General features: G+C 35.4%; 1 protein-coding gene across 4 annotated transcripts; it reads right to left on the reverse strand.

The window, feature by feature from the left end:
* Positions 1-2,433: 2,433 nt before the first annotated feature.
* Positions 2,434-19,059, reverse strand: LOC18051444 (protein CHROMATIN REMODELING 4). 4 transcript variants are annotated; one of them, XM_024191429.1, is made up of 11 exons: positions 18,861-19,059; positions 17,005-17,349; positions 15,886-15,987; positions 14,980-15,762; positions 13,959-14,063; positions 10,503-13,283; positions 8,084-8,235; positions 7,092-7,206; positions 6,120-6,202; positions 5,062-5,722; positions 2,434-4,963 (listed from the first exon to the last, which is right to left on the reverse strand). In XM_024191429.1, exons 2-11 carry the CDS (start codon positions 17,221-17,223, stop codon positions 2,894-2,896), a joined length of 7,071 nt encoding a protein of 2,356 aa, XP_024047197.1. In that variant the 5' UTR covers positions 17,224-17,349; positions 18,861-19,059; the 3' UTR covers positions 2,434-2,893. The 4 variants fall into 4 exon arrangements, with proteins under 4 accessions (XP_024047197.1, XP_024047199.1, XP_006448660.1 ...); XM_024191431.1 differs by lacking the exon at positions 18,861-19,059 and adding an exon at positions 18,568-18,754 and having other exon boundaries at positions 2,434-4,888; XM_006448597.2 differs by lacking the exon at positions 18,861-19,059 and adding an exon at positions 18,568-18,754.
* Between the last annotated feature and the right edge of the window lie 2,555 nt (positions 19,060-21,614).

Consider the following 21,614-nt stretch of genomic DNA (forward strand, 5'->3'; position numbering starts at 1 on the left):
ATTTCTATGATATGAGTAGTGTTATATGTACCAAATTTGTATTCTAAATAATGTAGCGTTTATTAATTGGATTGTGAGATAATGTAATTAATTAACTTAAAAATTATAAAAATGATCATTCATTATGTATATCACTTCCTACATCATTTAAAATATAATTAAGAAAAAATTTGAGATGTTGATCTATCTTTATTCTTTACTATTTTTAGAGTATCTGTTTTTTTTTTAGGTTCTTATCTTGTGCGCCTGTTATAATCGTAAAAAAAAAAAATAAAGGGAAAATGACATTCAACCCCCCAAGGTTTAGGAAAAGGGACAAAAAATCCCTCAACGTTTCAAAAAGCACTTATAACCCCATTTCCGTTAATAAACGCTGTTGTTTTAACAGTAAATTTATTTTTAATTTTTAATTACTATTATACCCTTATAATAAATATAAATTAATTTATTGATTTGAGACATGTCACAATTAATATTCTTTTAAAACTAAAAATTGAGATACAATTACATTTTTGTCCAAATTATTTATTATAAATTATACATTTCTAATGATCAAACCTTTCATATGTGATTATTACTAATAAAACGAAATTTGATTAAACCCTTTTTCTTTGAGGAATCAAAACCATATTATTATTGTTAGAAAGGTATAATTTATAGTAAATAATTTTGGCAAAAAAATAATTATATCTCAATTTTAAGCTTTTAAAAAATTATTAATTGTGATATATCTCAAATTAATACATTAATTTTTTTATTATAAGGGTATAATAGTAATTAAAATTAAAAATAAATTTACTGTTAAAACAAACAGTGTTTGTTAACGGAAAGGGGATTATAAGTCCTTTTTAAAACGTTGAGGGATTTTTTGTCCCTTTTCCTAAACGTTGAAGGGTTGAATGTCCTTTTTCCGAAAATAAATGCATGAACTCATAGCTAATTCTTAGGATTGGAAACATATAATCAGCAAATGATCAAAATTTTTCCAAATCAAGCAACGGTTAGTCAATTCTAGCAACGGCTAATACACACTTCAATCATGCTTTATTAACAACACTTGTTTTTTTTTTTTTGGTTTTTTTAATCTAAAGTCTAGTATATAATAAAGTCTTGTAACCCCTTTGTAAATATACAGAGAGTGAATACAATACTCAACAAATATCGACCTTTGGTTTCTATTTTCTACATTGGAGAAACTTAAGGGGGATTATTCCACTTACAAATAAAAAAACTCTAAAGCTGGAATACTGGTATTTGACTCTCAATTGTTGTAGCAGCACCACATAATTAGATTAATTATTAATAGTTAGAGATGAACTGCCATGTCGGTGTGAAATTAGATGTTAGAATCTTAATAAATATTATACTAAGGCCATCTATAAGTGTGTCTTACATTTAATAAATGTGATTAAAGCGTATCAAGCCGAATAACTGTATTTAATCATCACATTTTTTTTAATTTATTTATTTGAGAACTGACTTATATTTCTGTTGAGTGAAATGAATGTACTCTGTTCATTGAACATGGGTATACACGGATCCAAACGTATGTTTTTCTCGGTAATGGTGGCATCCATGTGCTGTGATTGTGATGAGCTACCTTTTCCGAGCAACTATATTTCTATAATTAATTAATATTTGTCGCAGACAAGTTTCCGGAGCAAATGGTGGGCATATATTTCGAGAATATGAAAACTATAATTTAATAAATATAATTTATTATAAACGGTTTAAGGTTTTGTGATCACATAATTGCCATAGTTCACTTAGAATTTGGCCTCATTCCTCAGCTTTCTTATTCAGTCAAATGTCAATGAGACCATTATTTTACCAAGTGTGGATCAATCTTCATCTTCAGCTATTTCTAATCATATTAATTACTTAAATCCCATCTCATGTAATCTCTAATCACCTCGCACCACCAATAGAAATGGTCGATTTGTTGTCAAGCTTTCTTGAGTCTTTCGGAATTTCTATTACTTGACGGCAGTCAGTAATAGTCCATATCTAGGCTTATTTATTTTAGAAAAAATATATTCTTTTTTTCTATAACAGCCAATCACATTTTTTTTTTAAAAAAAATACAGACTTATTATTTCAATGACGAATGACTGACATCATCTCTCATCCACTCAAGATAACACACACATTTATCATTTTCTTTTTCTTTTTTCTTTTCAAGATGTTTATTTCTTAATTTAAGCTCTCTTGAATTCGTAAAATCTTTACCAACTGAACGTTAGTAAGATATTAAATTATGCTCAATCTATTTCTTTTACATTCTCTCTCTCTCTCTCTCTCTTTTTTTTTTTTTTTTAATTTCCATTACTAGTAACCAGCTTAAATTATGCCCAGATGCAAAACTAGCCTGATTTTAACTTATATCAGATGCAAAACTTGCCTCTCAATAAAGACGGACACCAAATTAATAACAAAAAATCCGAATATAGCACTGATTTACACTCCCATAAACACATCTACAAGTCACAATGTAATTGCTTTTGGCACCAAGAATTGGCTTCTCTATCAAGCCGCATGGGATACGTGAAATATCATGTAATAAGTTGGCCTGCCAATATCATCATCTCACAATCCTGCACTCACATTTAATGATATGAACCTGTGCGGTCAATCTAATTTTTGCATTTGAAGCAGGATAAAAGTCTCAAGTTGGAGGCGACGAGTTGACAGAAGCAATTATCAACCAGGCAGACACTATATATTTCATTTTCTGTTACAGAAACTTTACACAAGATGTCCTAAATAATCCTATTTATGCTAATTCATCACTCACTGCATCATGCCTACAAAAATTTGAGCACATCATCGGAAGGCCTGCCAACTCCAGTAACAAAAGAATTGCTTAAGTTAAAATTTTCACTCTGTACCATGGCTAAGGTTCATTGTCACTCACAGGATGATCCGACAGAGTTCCCTCAGAGGACATTTCCTCTACATCAGGCTGTTCAGTTGGAGATGGATCGGATTGAGTTTTGCTGGAATCGCCACTATCTGGCTGTGCCTGTTGCTCTTTCAGAAGCTGTTCATCATTACGATGTGAGCTACGTTCAGCTTCCAATTTACATGTAGAACCTTGGGTGTCAGTAACTTCAACTTGGTCCAAAGATTTTGGCAATGGGAGCTTGCTCTCAAGGAAGCTTGAACCCTTCATGCCTGAAGTTGATGACAAATGTGGGCCTGGAGCAACACAAGATGCTACCAATTGAAGCACTTCGGGAGAGGGGGACAATCCTCCACTTGTTATATTTGGAGGAACTAGGTATGCTGATGAAGATGAAGATGGAGGGTTCATCATATTTAAATTCAGAGGACGCAAGTTCAGGTCGGATTCAATGGACGGCAGCCCTGAAGTTCCACTACCTGCTTGCGGAAGCATTTGAAATGGTGGGGCCAAAGGAATAGGACTTGAAGCAGCAATGTTACCAGGGAGGTCACTTTGAAAATTCTGGCTGCTTCCAGCAATGTTGGATGGCATCCACTGAGGCATATGTGACTTCCGTTTCTTCTTCTTCTTTAGACTGCGTCTTGGATCCTTAGGTTGGGGAGGAGGAGGTGCTGGTATCTCAAATGGAGGAATACTTGGCTTGTCCTCACCATATAGTAAGCGAACTGATTGAGCAATTGCTGAAACTGTAGGTGGCAATTCAGGATCGGGCAGCTTAGCAGGAGCATCTACAGCTTCACGAAGCCAATGGGGTAGTTTGTTCTTTGAAGAACCACTCCCAACAACTTCTTTCCCCTTTGAATGGCAAAGATTATACCCTTTAAATGGTTCGGGCAGGACCCCTGAACTGGTGGATTCACCACTTCTGACATTATTGTAGGACTCGCGCAACATATGCAGTGATCTATCCAGAAGACTAGGCAACTTTCCATATTTAATAGCATTTTCTTCATCCTCCCTTCTTTGTAAATCAAAACTATTAGAACTGAGACCCAGTGAACCCAAATTACTTGCTCCTAAAGAATTGAGCAGAAATGGCTTCTCCGTGGGTACAGTTGAAGAAGTCCCAGACCTACCCGAGGGTCCAGCACCTGAATCTCCAGCAAAACTTGCCCGAAACTTTTCGGGATTCCAAGTTGGAATAGGTGGAAATTGTTCTTTCTGCAAACCAAATTGATCTGGTGGTTCAAAATTTGGCAGGCCAGAAGTGAGATCCGGAAAACCTAATTTAATGTCGGTTAAGTGGCTTTGAAATTTTGGGGGCGCGACAAATTTACTTCCTTGCAGTGCCCGTGTCATCATTCCATCAGGAATACTTGGAAACAAGGGAGATTTATTAGATTTTGTTGGCTTGGATGATTTGGGCATTGGATAAACTGAACCTTCCAAGATCTTAAGCTGTTCCTCCTCCCACCTAACTGCCAAATCTTCTGAGGTTTTGTACTTAGAGAATTTCAACCTGGGGTCTCTAAGCATGGCACCCCAATTCCCCCTTCCATGTCTGCGAACACCAATCCACAGAGAATCCAGTTCATCTTCAGACCAGCCATCTGCTTTAAATTTCTTTTTATACAAGTTGTTAGATCCAGGCCCAGTTCTCATCATTATATTTTCAAGCACCCTCCGATGATTTTCAGGAAATGAAGAAAATGGGGATGGCATCTGACCCAAACCCAATGTGGGAGGAATTTCCCTCTCTAGTTGATTATATCTGGGTGCATCTTGTAGGGGGAATTTTAAATTTGGCAGCAGAGGCATTGCTGGAAGGTCTTTCATAGAGTCATTATTTACAGCTTCAAGCCTGCTCCCCAGAGAAAAGCTATGCAATAAATCACGATGTGGAATAGCCGTGCTCATAGCAGGAAGGGGGAATCTGGGCAGTAACTTATCATCAAAAGGTAAATTGGGCAGCATCAACTTTTCCTGAAAATCATTGAAAGCAGCAGCAGAAGTTTCTAAATGGTCAGAAACTTTTCCTTGTGAGGCAGATAGAGGATACTGCAAAAGATAAACAATGCAACCATTGAGACAAAAGCACGGTAAGAATTGAGGATATTTACGTGAATATCATGGGAGTAGGGGTCAAGAGAGAGTACTGGATTAAATGGGAGCCGATTATCTGGCATGTCACTTCTAAGGCAATGTTGAGAAAATTCAGCTGACGCATCTTGCAACTTTTGTTTGTCTCGGTCACTCTCCTGACCTTTTAAATCTGTCTCAACTGAAGTTCCAGCACAAGGAGCCAGACTGAATGGAAACTCTGGTCTAGCTGCTGACCTGCTTTGTCTGCTATTTGATTTTGAAAGGTTTTTCTGTGAAGACTCTAATTGCTTGGCATTGGGAGCACATAGTCCCAGAACTGGTAACAAATTGTTGGCAGGCAGGGAACTTGTATGGCTTGTGCCCTGGTAATGGTGACTTGGAAAGAGAACATCAGAAGAGGAGTGGCCAAGAGGATTGATGGCAAGATCTGAATGACTGCTCATTTTATGCTTTGAGGGCCTGCCCAACCTTAAAGCTGAGTCACCCTTACTCTTTGGTGGATCTGATGGCTGAGTAACCTTGTCATCCTCCAAGTCAATCACTGGAGACTTGTCTCTGACATCTTGAACTACTTCAGTAACTTGATCCCCACCTTTGTCGTTACCAGGACACTGAGGGTGAGACTCGGGCTCAGGTATTACCTCACCAGGACGAGATTCTTCAAGTGCATTCCTCCTAGCAAGCCGTTCTTTTTGTCTAGCACGGAGCTTGGCACTGTTCAATAACAATTTGAAATTAAATGACAGTGCTTTTGGTGTTGAATCATTAGTCTCCAAACTATTTTCTCTCTAGTCCAGTAGTGCCCCAATTTCTTCTTGTATATAACTAAAATATAAGGAGAGTGGATGGATATCCAAAAATTTAACATCGGCAATTTCTCACTACTGTTAGACTTCCCAAACTACTCTTAACAGTCAGATATGAGACCACGAGTTTCAATTCTTTTGCTAACAAGCAATAGTGTAGTCTCAAAGGACATTCAAGAATCTTATCATTCTATGTATTTAATTTCTGTAATTTAATATCACATCAGAAGTAATGTGAGAAGTAAGCAATCAAAGAATCTTGGAATCACTTGGCATTCTAATCTCAGTAAAATACTTGAACTTACAACTTTGCCTTTAAAGCCCTTCCAGCTGCTGTATACTCCCGTTCTGGCTCTGGTTCCCGCTCTCGTTCCTCTTCACCACCACTCTGCTTAAACATATTAATAATATGAATAAGCAGTAGAAGTTTGTATTAATTAACATAACAGGCGGTATAGCTAATACGAGCATATATTTCAGAAAATTAGAAAGGAAAATATAAAACAGAAAACCATTCAAAAGTTCCAGGTTACATGGTAAAGTAAAAGGTAGTCATGCTTATGTGAGGCAGACATAATTTTTTACCAATTCATAAGAGAGGTTTCAGTTTTGCTGAAGGCATCAACAGAGAACAGAAACCAAAAATAAGAGAATAGAAATCAAATGTGAAGTGGGGAAGAAATGGGAGAAAGTGTGAATAATCTGGCACATCAGAATTTTAACTGAACTAAGCATGTTTATGGGTTTCAAAAAAAAAAGGCATAGCGCCATCTATGTAAACTGTCCAAACAAGAGACTCTCAGGACTCAGGAGGATTTCTGCTTGAAAATATATATAAATTGTGTCATTAGCCGATTCTTTAGACGCCTATTGATAGCTTTAATTACACAAGCTCACTCAAATTGGAGGAACAAATCATTGAAGGTTGACCTTTTCCAATTGATCTATCATTTGCATTATGTGTTCATGTAGTGTGAATGGAGAAAAGAATTAGCCAACCTGAAATAACTAACAGAGGAGAAAAAACAGAAAAAATACGTCTGGTTTCTTATATTTATCCCAGTAATGGTAGTTCATCCCACCAGAAAGTAACAAGATAAGATAAATCAGCTGAAAATCAAGTTAGCATTAATATTCTTTAAAGTTGAAAACAATAAGAAAAAGACCAATCTGCAGAACTTTGAAACAACCATTCTATTCACATAGTGATCGGCTATATAAAATACATTTATTAACTTTGGAAACAACGAAACAATTATCCTGTGTAATAACAATACCTCACTCAATGTCTCACTAGGGTGCGGAGTATATGCTTCCCTGTAAGAAACAGCTTTTCTCAAGCGCTTCCCACGGCCAAGTGCTGCTTCCTCCTCGCTCTGATATTTCTCCCACCTAGGATACCCAGAGAAGCATATAAGACTTTTTAAGGAAAAAGCACCCCAAAACTCAATTCACGTCTGACTAGTTTCAGTTTTCCAAGGCTAGGGAAGAAATGTTTGAATTAATATTTGAACCATAAAAAGAAAATCTTTTATGAATTGAAATTTTTATTCTCATGCCAAAAATGGCACCCATCTTTCATCCTATTTACTTTTATAAAATTTTCATTCATAATGTAAATTATAATCATTTACCACCTTCCTAATGCTACATGGCATTGACATCGAACATCTTTGTTGCCAACAACTACTATTCAATTTTTGAGTAATTACTTTTAACACCCTATCAATTTAACGATATGTTAAGAGCGCGTATATTAATCTAGTGGCATAGCAAGATTTAATCCATTCCGCTCAATATAGACTTACACGTAAAATTCTATCCTTTTTCTTTGTTTTATTCTAATTTATATCATTAGTGCAATTCAATTCTTTCTATTTACCTCCTTCCACGAAAGAGGAATTCAAAGTCGAATTCGTACACAAAACTCAGTATAGACAACGCAACATCACAAAGTCCAAGTATATTATGTTTGGCTGTTTTACGGGATTGGCAGGGTGTGTTTGGTTGTTTTACGGGATTGATAGGGTGCAATAAAAACGTCAAGTGTCTTTACGCAACTGAATCTTAGGCAAAGGTAAGAAAATATTAATTTGAAGTTCCCTTGGATGTGGCAAGGGTACCTTCTCTATCAAATGTATTTTTCATTAGTTTATTAAACAACTTAGAAAAATTGAAAGGCAATATCATCACATCTCAGCCAACAGTAACAGTACACATAAAATGCAGAGATATTATGATAGGAGCAAGCACAAGAAGAGCTCCTAACCTCACACGTAAAAGTCTGTCCCACTCATTTTCTTCAATACCAGTTACAGCATTTTCCTCCTTCCTTTCAGAATTTTGTGCACTAGCATCATCAACAGCATCCACAGGTGATTCAGCTTGATCCTCCGTTGTTTCTTCATTCCATTCTGTTGCCTGCTTATGGAAAAATAGTGAAACTTCAATTATAAATGTCTATTCTAAAACATTTTGTATTAATTTTTCAACCAATAACATATCCAAACATCCTGGCCAGTGGCCACAATCAACAAATTAAAACAAGAGGGTCAAGAAAATTGACTAAATCCAAGGACCATTAACAAGTACCATGACCATGGAGACCAATAAACTAGGCAGTCTTGGAGCCAACTAAAGACATTAAACATGAGATAGAATCAATTGAAGCAAGCTTGCAGCGATCGGTTATAAATTAGGTGAAGGAAGTTTGAGTGACTAGCGCTGATTCGATAAACAGAACTATAATAACTTAAAGAGCTATCATTTTCAATATAGGAGTCCTCATATGCGATGGTGTACGGAGTGGCCAATGGTTTAGCAGATGTTTTTGCCACTTTTTGTGGTCAGGAAAAAGGATTACTGACTTGCATCAGAAATTTGATAAGAAAGTAGTGAGGTGGACATAAAAGGGTGAGACTGAACCTCATTCCAGAAGAGCTCCAGAAGAAGTTCTGGTAGAGCCTAACTCCAAAGGTAAAATAAGACGCATCTATGACCACTAGAAATTATCGTTCACACTCGAACAACAATCTCTCCAAGTCGAATTAGAGTGATGAAAAAAGCATGTGCTCAAGTAGCTTGGTCAAAGCCCATTCTATAAATGTACCATGCTCATGTTCCGTGATCACTGGATTCTCCCATTGTGCCCCTTAAATTTCTAGGCTTATTTGCTTTCCAAGTTTTCTGGTAGTGGATAGAGAGAAAGATTCAGATTGAGTAACTCTGCTCACAAATGTATGAAAAACAAGTCATTGAGTAGTCCCGTTATCCGCAGTTCAGAGTTTTACACTAAGAGTTCCTGGCAGAAGCAATCTTTTATTTCCATATTTGATATATCCAATACACAAGCGGCATTGCTACCTTCTATCATGGTGTAATAACTGCGCAACATATTGGGGGCTGATTAATTTCTCTTTCTTTCTAATGGAAAAGGAAAAACCAAAACATTTAACCAATCTTAAATAGTTGAGCTGTATAGTTTTAGATTTCCTATTCTACAATATAGCATCCATGATTTCACATAGTAGTCGGATCGCATTAGTATTAATGATGGTATTTAAAGTATTGAAAAATATAAGGAAAAATTACAAATATTATTACCATGGCTGCAGAAATGAATAAAAGTACATTAATGTTTTATTATCCTCTTTTCTGTTAAGTTTATCTTGCTGTTAATCACACCAACATTTTCTCTTTTTAGGACAAGAATGGATCTTGATCTTGGATTTCTCCCAAGAGTTACTACGTCCTTTTTTTTTTTTCAAGTTTTGGATGCATAATGATTTGACTAAGTATTTGAGGGCTAAAGTGAGGAGATTGAAACATAATCTTTTGGTCTGGGGCAGTACTGAAGGAAAAATGATTGTTTAGAGGTAGACAAGAAAAAATGCATAGATAGCGAAGATATGAGACGAACAGTGGTGAAGCCAATAGGCATACTCTTAACAAATATTTCATTTCGCCCCTCACTGCCCACATGATTAGAAGCTTGTGCACCTGACTAATATGGTTGTTAAAATAGACTCCCAAATAAAAGTTTCAGCTACCCTAGAAAAAGGATAATAAAAGAGAAAAGATATACCACACTAATTCTATTTTCAATTGAACATCCCCTGTTATCTGCAAAATGATTTCCATATGAGTATCCATCATATGGTAATCCTAACACATGTCCCCAAGATGCATTATTCCATGTAAAGATGTCGTTGTTAAGTACACATATCATTTTATCCACTATGATATAGAAACCGACAAGCAGTTGACATAAAAGCAGTCTCTTCTAACATCTACCGGTGGGCTTACTTCTCAAATCATGATAAGCACAACCTTTACTTATGTAGCTTAAGCTTTAAAGGTTCCTCTAATGTAGATGCTTCTAGTGCAGGTTGTGATGCAATGATCTAACAGCTATAATAAAGTCTCCTAATGCATCACATCACAGGTTTTGCAATCTCTGCATACTTGCAACAGTAAGATACATTTACAATTCAAATGCAGCAGTGATGAAGATTTACTATATAAAGAGACTATTTTTCTAATAGAAAATAAGAAAATTGTATTATAAATGAAAAATAAAAGTAAATACAACTGTGGACCACGTGTCCACAAAGAAACAGAAAACTAGGAAGGAACACACAAACTGTACCATCAAGTGACTGAATGTTAATCGAAGCATAATACCTCACCTTAACTGAGCCAAGCATATCATTCTCCAAATCCCCTTCAGCAAGATCAGTTGAACCAGACTGAAGGTTTGAGCGGTCAAGCAATCTTGCAATTGCATTTTCATCCCACACAATCTTGGTGCTGCCTTCTGTACATTTATCCTGGTACACGTCCCCCAGACCACCACCCCGCTTCCTGTGTTTTTGTTCCAGATCTCTTACAGCCTCCTCTATGCTGGTATTGTTTTCACCCATATCCTTACCATTAATACCAGGAGAATCATTGAAAAGCTCTTCTGTTCCCCATCGTAGAATATCTTCCACTTCCTTTTGAGATCCAGATTTATTGACAAAAAGCTGATCGAGCATTAATTTCTTTTTTGCAAGCTGCAAGATGCGCTCCTCAACACTGGCACGGACAACAAGCCTATATACTAAAAGTCTTTTTGATTGTCCAATTCGATGTGCCCGATTCATGGCTTGAATATCAGCATGCGGATTAAAATCAGAATCATAAATAATGACTGTGTCAGCTGTTGCCAAGTTGATCCCCAGGCCACAAGATCGTGTTGATAACAAGAAGACAAACCGACTTTTATCTTGGTTAAAACGAGTTATTGCCGCCTGACGATCACCCACTGAAACAGAGCCGTCCACTCTTTCATAGGTTTTAGGTCCAAATTCAATATTCAAATAATCCTCAAGAATATCAAGAAGCTTGGTCATCTGTGAAAAAATAAGAACTCTATGACCTTCCTTATATAACACCTTGAGCATAGAATGCAACAAAGTCAACTTGGCTGAAGCTTTTATCCGCATTTCATGAAGAAATTCTACCGACCCAGAATCAGGCTCAGTACCTGGAATGAGATAAGGATGATTGCAAACCTTTCTTAACTGCATCACAATGTTAAGCATTGACTGCTGTGCCACCCCTTTTCCAATATTACGTAATATCTGATAGTTCTTAGTCAGCATTGCTCGGTAGTATTCAGCTTGGATGGATGACAACTCAACAGGAACCATTCGTTCAGTCTTAGGGGGAATATTTTGCATGGCATCCTTTTTAAGCCTTCGAAGCATGTGCGGGGCAACAAGTTTCTTCAATTCTTCCACTTTCTGTGTAGTTGTGAGATCATTAAATTTCTCCTCAAATGAAGATAACGAAGGAAATGAAGCTGGCTGCAAGAAATTAAGCAAGTTATACATCTCGCCAATATTGTTCTGAAGAGGGGTTCCGGTCAGGAGAACACGGTGTTGGAAAGAGAATGAATTGAGCAAGCTGAACAGCTTACTTCCTGAATTCTTCAAACGATGACCCTCATCAACCACAAGAACTTCCCAAGGAACTCCACGCAGATGGGAGGAATCAGCAAGAATCATTTCATAAGTAGTTAACAGAACATTAAATTTATAGGAAGAAGTTTTTTTATTCAGATTATCAGGATCACTAGCATGCCATTCATATTGGCGAATTATGGCTCTTGCTTTTGCACATCCATGATATTCTACAACATTTAAGTTGGGAGCCCATAATGCAAACTCAGCAAGCCAGTTAGGCATTGTAGAAAGTGGAACCAAGACTAAACAAGGGAGTTTAGCTTTGAATTCACAATATAATGAAGAAATAAAAGCACAAGCAGACACAGTCTTTCCAAGACCCATCTCATCAGCAAGGATCACGTTTTTGGATTTGTGCCAGCATTTACGCAACCAATTCAGAGCTTCAAGCTGATGGGGAAACAATGCACCTCCTTTCAGTTCCTCAGGCTGCTCTGTGAGAGCAACAATCTCACTTTGCTGACAATCACCCTTCCCCCTTGGTAACTCATCTTCAGAAGCATCTTTTTTCAATGTTTGGCGTTCAAACTGAACAAACAAATCAGTCAGATGGGAATATTTTTCAAGAGCAGGTTCATCTAATTTTTCCCAAGTGCATTCATCATAAGGAAGACCAGTCCATTTTACAAAAGCTTCACGTGTTCCATCTTTGGATGTGCGGAGAGAAATTACCCGCTGTGGCTGCTTCCATCTTTCATCACAGATATTAATCACAGCTGTTCCATACTTTGCCTTGTAATTTTCAAGTTTCCTCTTAGCCAAAACTTTAAGTTGGGATTCTGGAATCCAACTATTGTGAATATTAGACTTCCCCACCCACTTAACTAAAAATTCATAAGATACTGCTTTCCCTTTTACCTGTGCAGATTCAGTCGCTGCAGGTTCCTGGACTCTCTTCGCAACACTGCTACTTGTTTTCTTTCCTACATCCACATCTTTGTCTGTGGATTCACAAGTGATGTGTATTTCAGACACTGTAAGACCTTCATTATCTCTCAAACTAACATCAGCATCTTCAACCACCATCTTATCATTTCTTTCTCCTAAATCTTCTGTACTTACTGCAGATTCATCTTGAACTTTACCATTTACAGCTGCAGGATCTGAATCTTTGTCGTCTTCTCTCAGTAAATCGATTGCATTTTCTCCTTTGCATTCTTTAGTCATTTTGCATTCTTTAGTCACAGATCTTCTGTACACTTGTATTCTGTCCACTCCGATGTCATTCTTCATGCATTCCTCATCAGAACTTCTGATGACATTAGGCGAAAGCTCAGCAAGATTTTCGGTTACTTCAGCATCTAAATCAGTATCACAGGCCAAATTTTCCTCCAAAATTTTGTTATGATTCTCTGACACTAAGAAATCATCAGAATGCCGGTCATCTATAGCCGTCACAGATATGTGGCAAGAAGAGCTTGTATCATCACCTTTAACTCGACAGCCTAGAACCCGATCTACCTGTTATTTAAATTTATATGTAAAACAAAATTCTCAAACTATGATTGATAGTTCTAGTTAAAATGAAAATGGAAAGGGTATGTCTTGACTATTGAAAAACCAAAGGAAAATAAAAGGACAATGCAGCCAACTTTTCACAATGAATACGTAGCAGGAATCAGTATTAGGCTAGCCAATGTGAAAGACAGTAAAATAAACAGGTTCTTAATATTCCAGCATTAATATACTTGCTTTTGTGTTTACCAAAAAAATATATATATTTGGCTAGCCAATGTGGAAGAAAGTAAAATAAACAGGTTCCTAATTTTCCAGCATTAATATATTTGCTTTTGTAGTTATCACAAAATATTCCACCATTATACCATATCAATGTCAGATAAAACTAAAGGAAATTTTCAACGCTTTATATTTATATTAATGACCAAAAATTACTTCTTAAGCAATTGTCCTTTCCATTTATATTCCACCACCTTTAACCAGAAAGCTAATGAGATTTTAAGAGATTACTTTCTCCTTTTCCTTTCTTTCCATTAGTATAAGTCATAAAAACATAGGGATTGTACTAAAAGCCTCTTATATTTTTAAATTCCTAAAAATAACAATGTCATTCCAATAACTCAAGAAATTAGTGAATTGTCAACTTCCATAAGAGTGGCATAAGCAGTTTTAAATTACCTGCTGAAGTTCAAAGGGAACTATATCTTTGCACAATGGTATTTCATTCACATGAACTCCTGCTTTATCTGACTTGTCTAACGGATCAGTCGTTTCTTCAGCAAGCTTATGATTAAAAAAAAAATAGTGATAATAATAAAATCATCATGCAAAAACAACAAAAACTTGCACTATAATAGCACTCATAACAACTACGAGGATTATACCAAAACAGCAGAAAATTAATGCTAATGTGAAGATTATAATGGCAATGTATAAAAATTCAGGCACAGATATATACATCCATTGAGCTAAACTGACTAATCATCATAAGTTTTCCCTACAGGCCATGATCAAATGACCAAGATAATTGGACTGCTTTAGATCCAACCACCATCCCAGCTTACTCAAGAAGAACAAGAAGGAAAAAGAAAAGGGGAAAAAAAATAAAAACAACACTTGATATGTAAGCAAAATAAAAAATCGGAATAAAGAACAGAACAAGCAAATTAAACTAATCCATAAAACATTTACTGATACAAAAGTTCAATAAAGTTGACTCTGTTAGTGTCAAATTTCACATGAAACAAGACTTCTCTCGCATTATAAACAAGAAACTTCCAGGGACATCATCCAATGTAAGACATCATTCTAATTAAATTTGATCATTTTGCATTAATAACTTTTAAAAATTTTCTAATTTTGCACGATCATATGAAATAATCAAAAGGAAACTAGATTAAAGGAGTAAAGGCTGCAGAAAGCATGAAAAATATGAAGTGCAACATAATTTAATGACCCAAAGATAAAAGCTTGATTTTCTCCAACGTCGCATTCAAATATTCAATCCCAAACAATAACGAAAAAAGTTAATGCGATGTAATAACAGAACTGTCAAAAAGTGATAACATGATGAAGCATAAGAGCATTACCAGGCACCACACTAACCACAATTTTTTTATCTAAACTGTTTCAGTCTTTTAAGAGAAATGTTCTAGATAACCAAACTGAAAATCATAACAATCCAAATTTAGATAGATACCTCGTCTTTTCTTTGGGCATCTAAACCCTTTGTCCCAACATCCACCTCACACAAAGATGCAGAAACTTCATCATTATTGGTTCTCTGTTTCTCGTGCAGCTTGCTAGTTCCTGGACTTAGAGTACCAATTTTAGACCTACGTTTTTTAGAAGCACTAGCAGATCGTTTTCTCTTATCAACCCTAAGTTTCTTTTGGCTATCCTCATCCTTGACCTCAGGTTTTCTTTTTCTATCTCTCTCAGAGGCTCCAATTGCAAGAACAAATTTAATTCCTGAAGATCCATTTGTAGAAGACTTTTCATGCTTCTCCACAGGAACTTCATCATTTTGCTCTGACTTTGTGACCTGAGAATGAGGGAGAACTTCCTCAGTAGGATGGAACTTTGTGTCTGCAAGTGAGTCTGTTGGAGAAGCATTGAGTTGCTTCTCGTCATCATCATTCGGACAAGATGAACTCCCCTCTACAGGAACACCAGCGGACGTATTCTCAGGCTTGGTGCTACAAGATACATCTACTTGAGAGGAATCCAAACTCTTCTCAAGGGATTTCACTCCAAGAGCCAAAACAGATTTTCCCTTATTGGACCTTTTTCTGGCAAGAATGGAGTTTCCGAAGATCTGGGATACTTTATCAGCACCAGATGACTTCACCCCACTTTGAGATTTTATGGTGATTATTTTTGATCTTGCTCGCTTTGAGATGGAATCCAGATTGCTGATGGGCTTGAGCTGGTCATTTTTCTGTGTGCACTTCGGGCATTGCCATTTTCCATTCGGAATTCGCTTCAAAAAATATATAACACCAAAAAGAAATTAAAGCGAGAATGACGAGCTTTATTGCTAGTTGACATATCTAAAAAAAGTATTATGATTGCTGCCAAGCATATGGTAGATAACTAAGCATACCTTAAGAGGTGGATCAAGGCACTGAAGATGATAGGTTCTGGGACAGCTATCGCAACATAACAGGTTACCGCCAAGATCACAGATCACACATTCATAGTAATACTGGAAGATAGAAAATTTTCATAGACTAAATGTCAGAGTAGTGAATCAATATCAACTGTCAATATTTGAGTAGACTCATAAATGGGAAATAGCATACGCAGAGAGAGAACTATATGTATATTTTTCCTAAATGCTAGACCAACCTTTTCCTCAATGTTACAGGTAAGTTTATACAAAGAAGATAGCAAAACACCCAGTTCATGTAAATATGGATTCTGGAATCTGCAAATTAAGCTTTACAACAAAATTTATTGCTTGAAATGCATTATTCACAGGAAACTAAAGAGGTTTTAACCCAAATTATCCATTTATATTGAGTCAATACTAAGAGCTTGCTACTAAACATGATCTTAATAACATGTTTTCATATACTTTAGCATATCTTCAATATTTCAAACATAAGTTACTAAGAACATATGTTATTATGGTCAAGTAGCTAAGCTTAACATGGTTCTCTGTTTACAGAAGCCGATACAACCACTCAAATACTTGTCATACTTTAAATCCTTAAACTAATCCAAACACCTATTACCATTGTCTACTGACTATCGAGCACAACAAAAGATTAGCAATACATTTTGCCATCCCACACTACAACTTAATTGTCTTAGGTAGATATATGTTTATTAATCAATCTACTTCATTCTTCAAAGTTGGTAAAAGTAATTTATGACGTGGTAGACTAGTTGTCATTTCTTAGATGATTGCAAAAGACCGCTAACAAGAATGATTTTGTAACGAAAATCTGCAATGAGGTGTTGTAAATGTATGTAGGAAATCTGAAGAACCACAAATTCACAAGTCAAACTTTATTACCAGTGCAAAGCACAATATATGAGCGACTAAATTAAAACTAACTCCAGGATCAAATAATTCAGTATCTTGTGCACAATTGCTTAGGCACTGTGCTGTTGGGAAATTTTGTTAAAATAGAAAAAATTTATGTGATAACAGGGGAAAAAAGGGGATAACAGCAAAAATAAAATCAATTGCAAAAGATAACGAAAGATTACTGACCCCATCATTTCCTTTCTTCTTGGTTGAAGATCGATCAGCATTTATTTCATTCTTTAGCCTGCGTTTAGCTGAAGGTGTATTCCTTGGAGATTCTGAGGCCACTAAGTTCTCTTCTTTACCATTGGATAGACCAGGTCCACAAGGCAACTTTCTTCTTTTTCGCTTCAAGACCCAGTTTCTATTAATCATTGTACTAGTTGATGAACTGTTATCCTTCATCTTTCAGTGCTGAGTCTTACATTGTCACTACCAGTGGCAGTAAGCCCATGTCACGAGTCAATGAAGAAGCAGAGGTATCAGAGCTTGATAGCAATCTCAACTCTGAAATTTCTGAAGAAGCAATTCCTACAATTCGATAGTAAAGACATTAGATAGGGAAGCAAACATCCAGACTGGAAATGAAACAGGAGTTTTCACTGTGGTGAGCCTGCTGTCATACCACCTATAATTGAACCGTTGAGGGCAAAAAGCAACTGATTGGCAAAATACAGATATAGTATCAAATTCAAAATTGTCAACCAAAGAGAATGCAGAAGTCATTACAGACATTTGGCAACTGAGAACAATTGACAGATTAGAAGACATCTGAATTCAAATTTATATGCAAGTACAACAAACAGTCTTATTCAAATTGATGCCACAAAAGATCATATTAAAAAAATAAATAATAAAGATCATCAAGGTGAACAACAGAAAGATAGTCAATAAACGGAAATCAATTACTCGTTCATGCAAAAACCATGAGAAGGATTAAAACTTCAATATTAGATTACACTTAAAACTTCAAGAAGCATCTTGCCCATTAATTAGAATCTCCATCAATACTCTTCTTCACGTTCCTAATAGAATGACTATAAATGTGAAATTGAAAAAAAAAATCAACAAATAGAAAATCCACCACATTATTCCATTTTAGTGACGCATCACGGCAGCAAAGACTATGGTATAAAATCCCACAAATTGAAAATGCTACAAATTTGTATTATTATGAATGAAAAATACAAAAGAAAAACAGATTCTAAGCCAGATATAAAATTTGGAACTACCCGGCAAACATTACTTAAAACATCTCTATGTACCCAACTCAAATCATCATCATAGAATAACAATACAAATACATTTTACACACAGACCAAAAGCCAATGAGTGGACTAACAGATACACTGCTCAGATTAAGTGTCCTCAAACTATGTTGTTAAATCAAGTTGCTGATTATCAAATGTCCAAGGGTACACCACAAAACCTCCAAATTGCACAATCAAGCACCAAATACTGAACCAAACATACACATTTGAAACTCAAACTGAACCTAGAGCTCCATTAGACTACCCACTTAAACATGCAAAACCCCAATCAAACAAATTCTCTAAACACACCAAGACTTAACAGTAATCAGGACCTAGACCACAACAATTTCAATAATCAAACAGCAAACAACATTTCAATACCACCAAAGCACAACAAAATCAGCTCAAAATTGAACATACCCATATAAGAACCCACCACAACAATGAGCATTAAACAAAATAAATAAACACTACCCAGAAAAATTAAGAAGCTCACCAATCTTCCCTTCTGCCTGTGGATCACAACACCCAAGGGCAACAATAAAATCTAGGATTGACAAAGCGGAGTGAAGAGAGAGAGATAGGGGATTAGGGCATGGAAGGCAGCTAAGGAGAAATGACAGATACGAGAAAGCGAGAGACGGACAGAGAGAGAGAAAATAAACAAATAATAAAAAATAACACAAAAAATAATGAATATAAGAGACAGAAATTGACAACATATATAAGTGCGTTATTTATAGAGAGAGAAAGTGTTGATTTGTAGAGCGAGATAGAGAGAGAGCATACGATACGGATTCGCCGGGGTCATAGGACGCTCTGACATGGCAGTTCCCCTCTTCAACATCTACCTAACCATTGAGATCTTGCCACGTGGCTCTTCCACCCCTCCGGGTTTCCTCTATAATTATTTTTAAGCTCTTGTTGTTCTTGAACTGCTCCAACATTGAGAGCAATGCATGAACGGAAGATACTTCCTTTTCTTATTGCTTTGCTTTCTTTGCTCTTCAACATCATTTTGCTTTCTGCGTTTTTTGCAGCCTTTGATTTTCACTTTTCCTTTTTCCTCCTGTCGGTTTAGTTCAAAGCGTTGGATTAAAATATATAATTAGTATTTTAATTATCAAAGTCACTGCTGCTAAAAACTAGTTACTGTGGCGAAAATGAACTCCTTCATTCAGCTTTTGGATTTGTCACCATCAAGAACACGAATTGATTTCTTCTTTTCACACGAACTGATCAGAAATTGCTAGATTTCTTTAATAATTGAAAACGTGGACGGTAGATTTAGCTTTCTATAATTAGCGGTGAGAATCTACCTTGAAGACTAGTGTGTTCTTTATTATAACAAATTTCATTCCTGCACATGCACTGTGTTTGTATTTAAAAGAGGATACGCTTAAAAAATTTGAATAACGGCAGTAATTAATGAATGTCATCTTATGTGTTAAGAAGTTGTTAACATTTTTATCTATACGCTTGTATTTGTGAACTAACTCGTCGTAATTATTCCAGTGACCGTCACGATTGACTCTACGTTATGATTTTCTTAAAATTTGATCGATGAAGATGAACCCTATAGTGCGAGAGTTCAAAATTTTAGATTAACTATGCATTTGGATTCTTTCAATGTTCAATCGACGAAGATAACTCCAACATCGTGTAAATAAGAAATTTATAGTTTGATTCATAAAAAATAAATTGTGTATCACAATTGTCACTATAGTCCCTCCTTTTTTCTTTCTGCTTTGATTTGATTTAGACATTATCGTATTGATATATAATTTATATTCTCGTTTCTATTCCAGAAGTTTATGGAAAATATAGGAGGTTAAAAATAATAGTTAAATCATAAAATTAGCTCACTTATCATTTTCTCTTGCTTCATTAGCCAAAGATGAGAATTTCAAACATTAATGACCCTAAGTTATTTCCCTTACTACACAAAGTGATCAACGAGTGAATTGACCAAGTAATGAGAAATCAACAAGTGTTCGACGCTCAATCTATTGAGTAATCGAGAAGTAATTAGCATGTTGACCGCAATCACCCAAGGGCATTTGTTTTGCATTGTATATTAAGAAAACAGGTAAAAGATATGTGTTACTTTTCCCTAATCTTGGCTTTTTTTAGCAAAATTTCATTTTCATTAGCTTATTAGGGTTTGATAGATAGAAGCCACATCTTAAATTCTCATCGCCAATGAATGCCGATTCTATAAATGGATTGATATTTGACTTGTACAATTCAAAACTTATGTGCATACAATTTTGCCTGAAGTTGACATCACTTGTTTTAAATATAAACATATGGGTAGAACAGACCTGTGTACATGTGATTTGTCACTTATGTGGGAATGGGGATGAAGAAAAATACAAAAAGAATACATTGAAACTTCCTTTGTTTCCAACCAATCAATTAAAGTGGCTGCTATCCATTCATAAACAGAAAACGTACGTAAAAACAAGATGGTTAAAATGTCAATTTAATTCGTAAGTGGTTAAAATCTGTTAAACTACTCGTAAGTGGTTTCCATCGTGCAACTATTTTCGAAAGGGACAATTTTCATACAAGGGTGTTAATATTATTTATCCTCGATTTGCTCTTATTATAAAAAAAAAAAATAAATTGTTCTTATATTTTAATCTCTTTCAATAGGTTCACCTCTCATATCTCTCTTTTCCGTTTTTTAATTGATTCAAAATTTGAATAAAATATTAATTGTTTATCAAATCCCGATTGACATGAACAAATGAAAATATTAGATTATCACACACAAAGTAAAATCAATATCATCAATAATAATAAATCCATCACTTGTTTATAAAATTTAATATTAAAACTCATCATATGTTAGAGAAGGTGATGGATTGATGGTGGTGGTGAACTTATTATTGATGAGTATAAGTGGTGTGAGCAATGGTTCTACTAGAAAAAGAAGGGATGGGAGGAGAGAGATTAAAATTAAAAAAAAATATTTTTAATTTAGGTAATTTTAGAAAACAATAAGACAAATAAAAAAATAGGGATTGATGAGACAATTTGAGGAGGTCAAATATATATTCATGCATACGTACAAGTACATTTATAAGCTCAATATAAACAAATTATAATTAAAATGTAAAGTTTTAACATACAAAACGAACGTCAAAAATATGATGATAAGTCTCATAGAATTAAGGTTGTTTTAATAACAATAAAGTAGCAAAATTTCATAACCAGGGGAGCTTCGGAATTTTATTCACCCAGCCATTAGAAAATCATGATTTTTTTCCTTTTTTAATAATCGTATTATTATAAAATTTAAACTAAATTCTAAGAAAATTACATAAATACAGCTCAATTTTTATTGTAATAATTAATGAGTGTAACAGCGTTAGGCTTGTGTGTTAAAGTGACAAATAATTCCGACCTAACCGCATTTAAGTAAACCATGAATGACTTGGGTGCACTTACCAAACAACCAAAGCGAATGCACTTCACGTGCGGGAAAAGCGCGTCTTGATGATAATTACCAACATACCTACTTTCACAGATAAACCC

Source organism: Citrus clementina, unplaced genomic scaffold (genome assembly GCF_000493195.1).
Source record: "Citrus clementina cultivar Clemenules unplaced genomic scaffold, Citrus_clementina_v1.0 scaffold_2, whole genome shotgun sequence".
Classification (NCBI taxonomy): domain Eukaryota; kingdom Viridiplantae; phylum Streptophyta; class Magnoliopsida; order Sapindales; family Rutaceae; genus Citrus; species Citrus x clementina.

Excerpts from the sequence above, each read along its gene's own strand:
- LOC18051444 (XM_024191429.1), bottom strand. The coding sequence starts at position 17,223 with ATGAAGGATAACAGTTCATCAACTAGTACAATGATTAATAGAAACTGG. Across the intron at positions 14,064-14,979 it reads ATGCCCAAAGAAAAGACGAG|CTTGCTGAAGAAACGACTGA; the intron begins GTATCTATCTAA and ends TTTAATCATAAG. Across the intron at positions 5,723-6,119 it reads AGGGCTTTAAAGGCAAAGTT|TGCCAAGCTCCGTGCTAGAC; the intron begins GTAAGTTCAAGT and ends GTTATTGAACAG.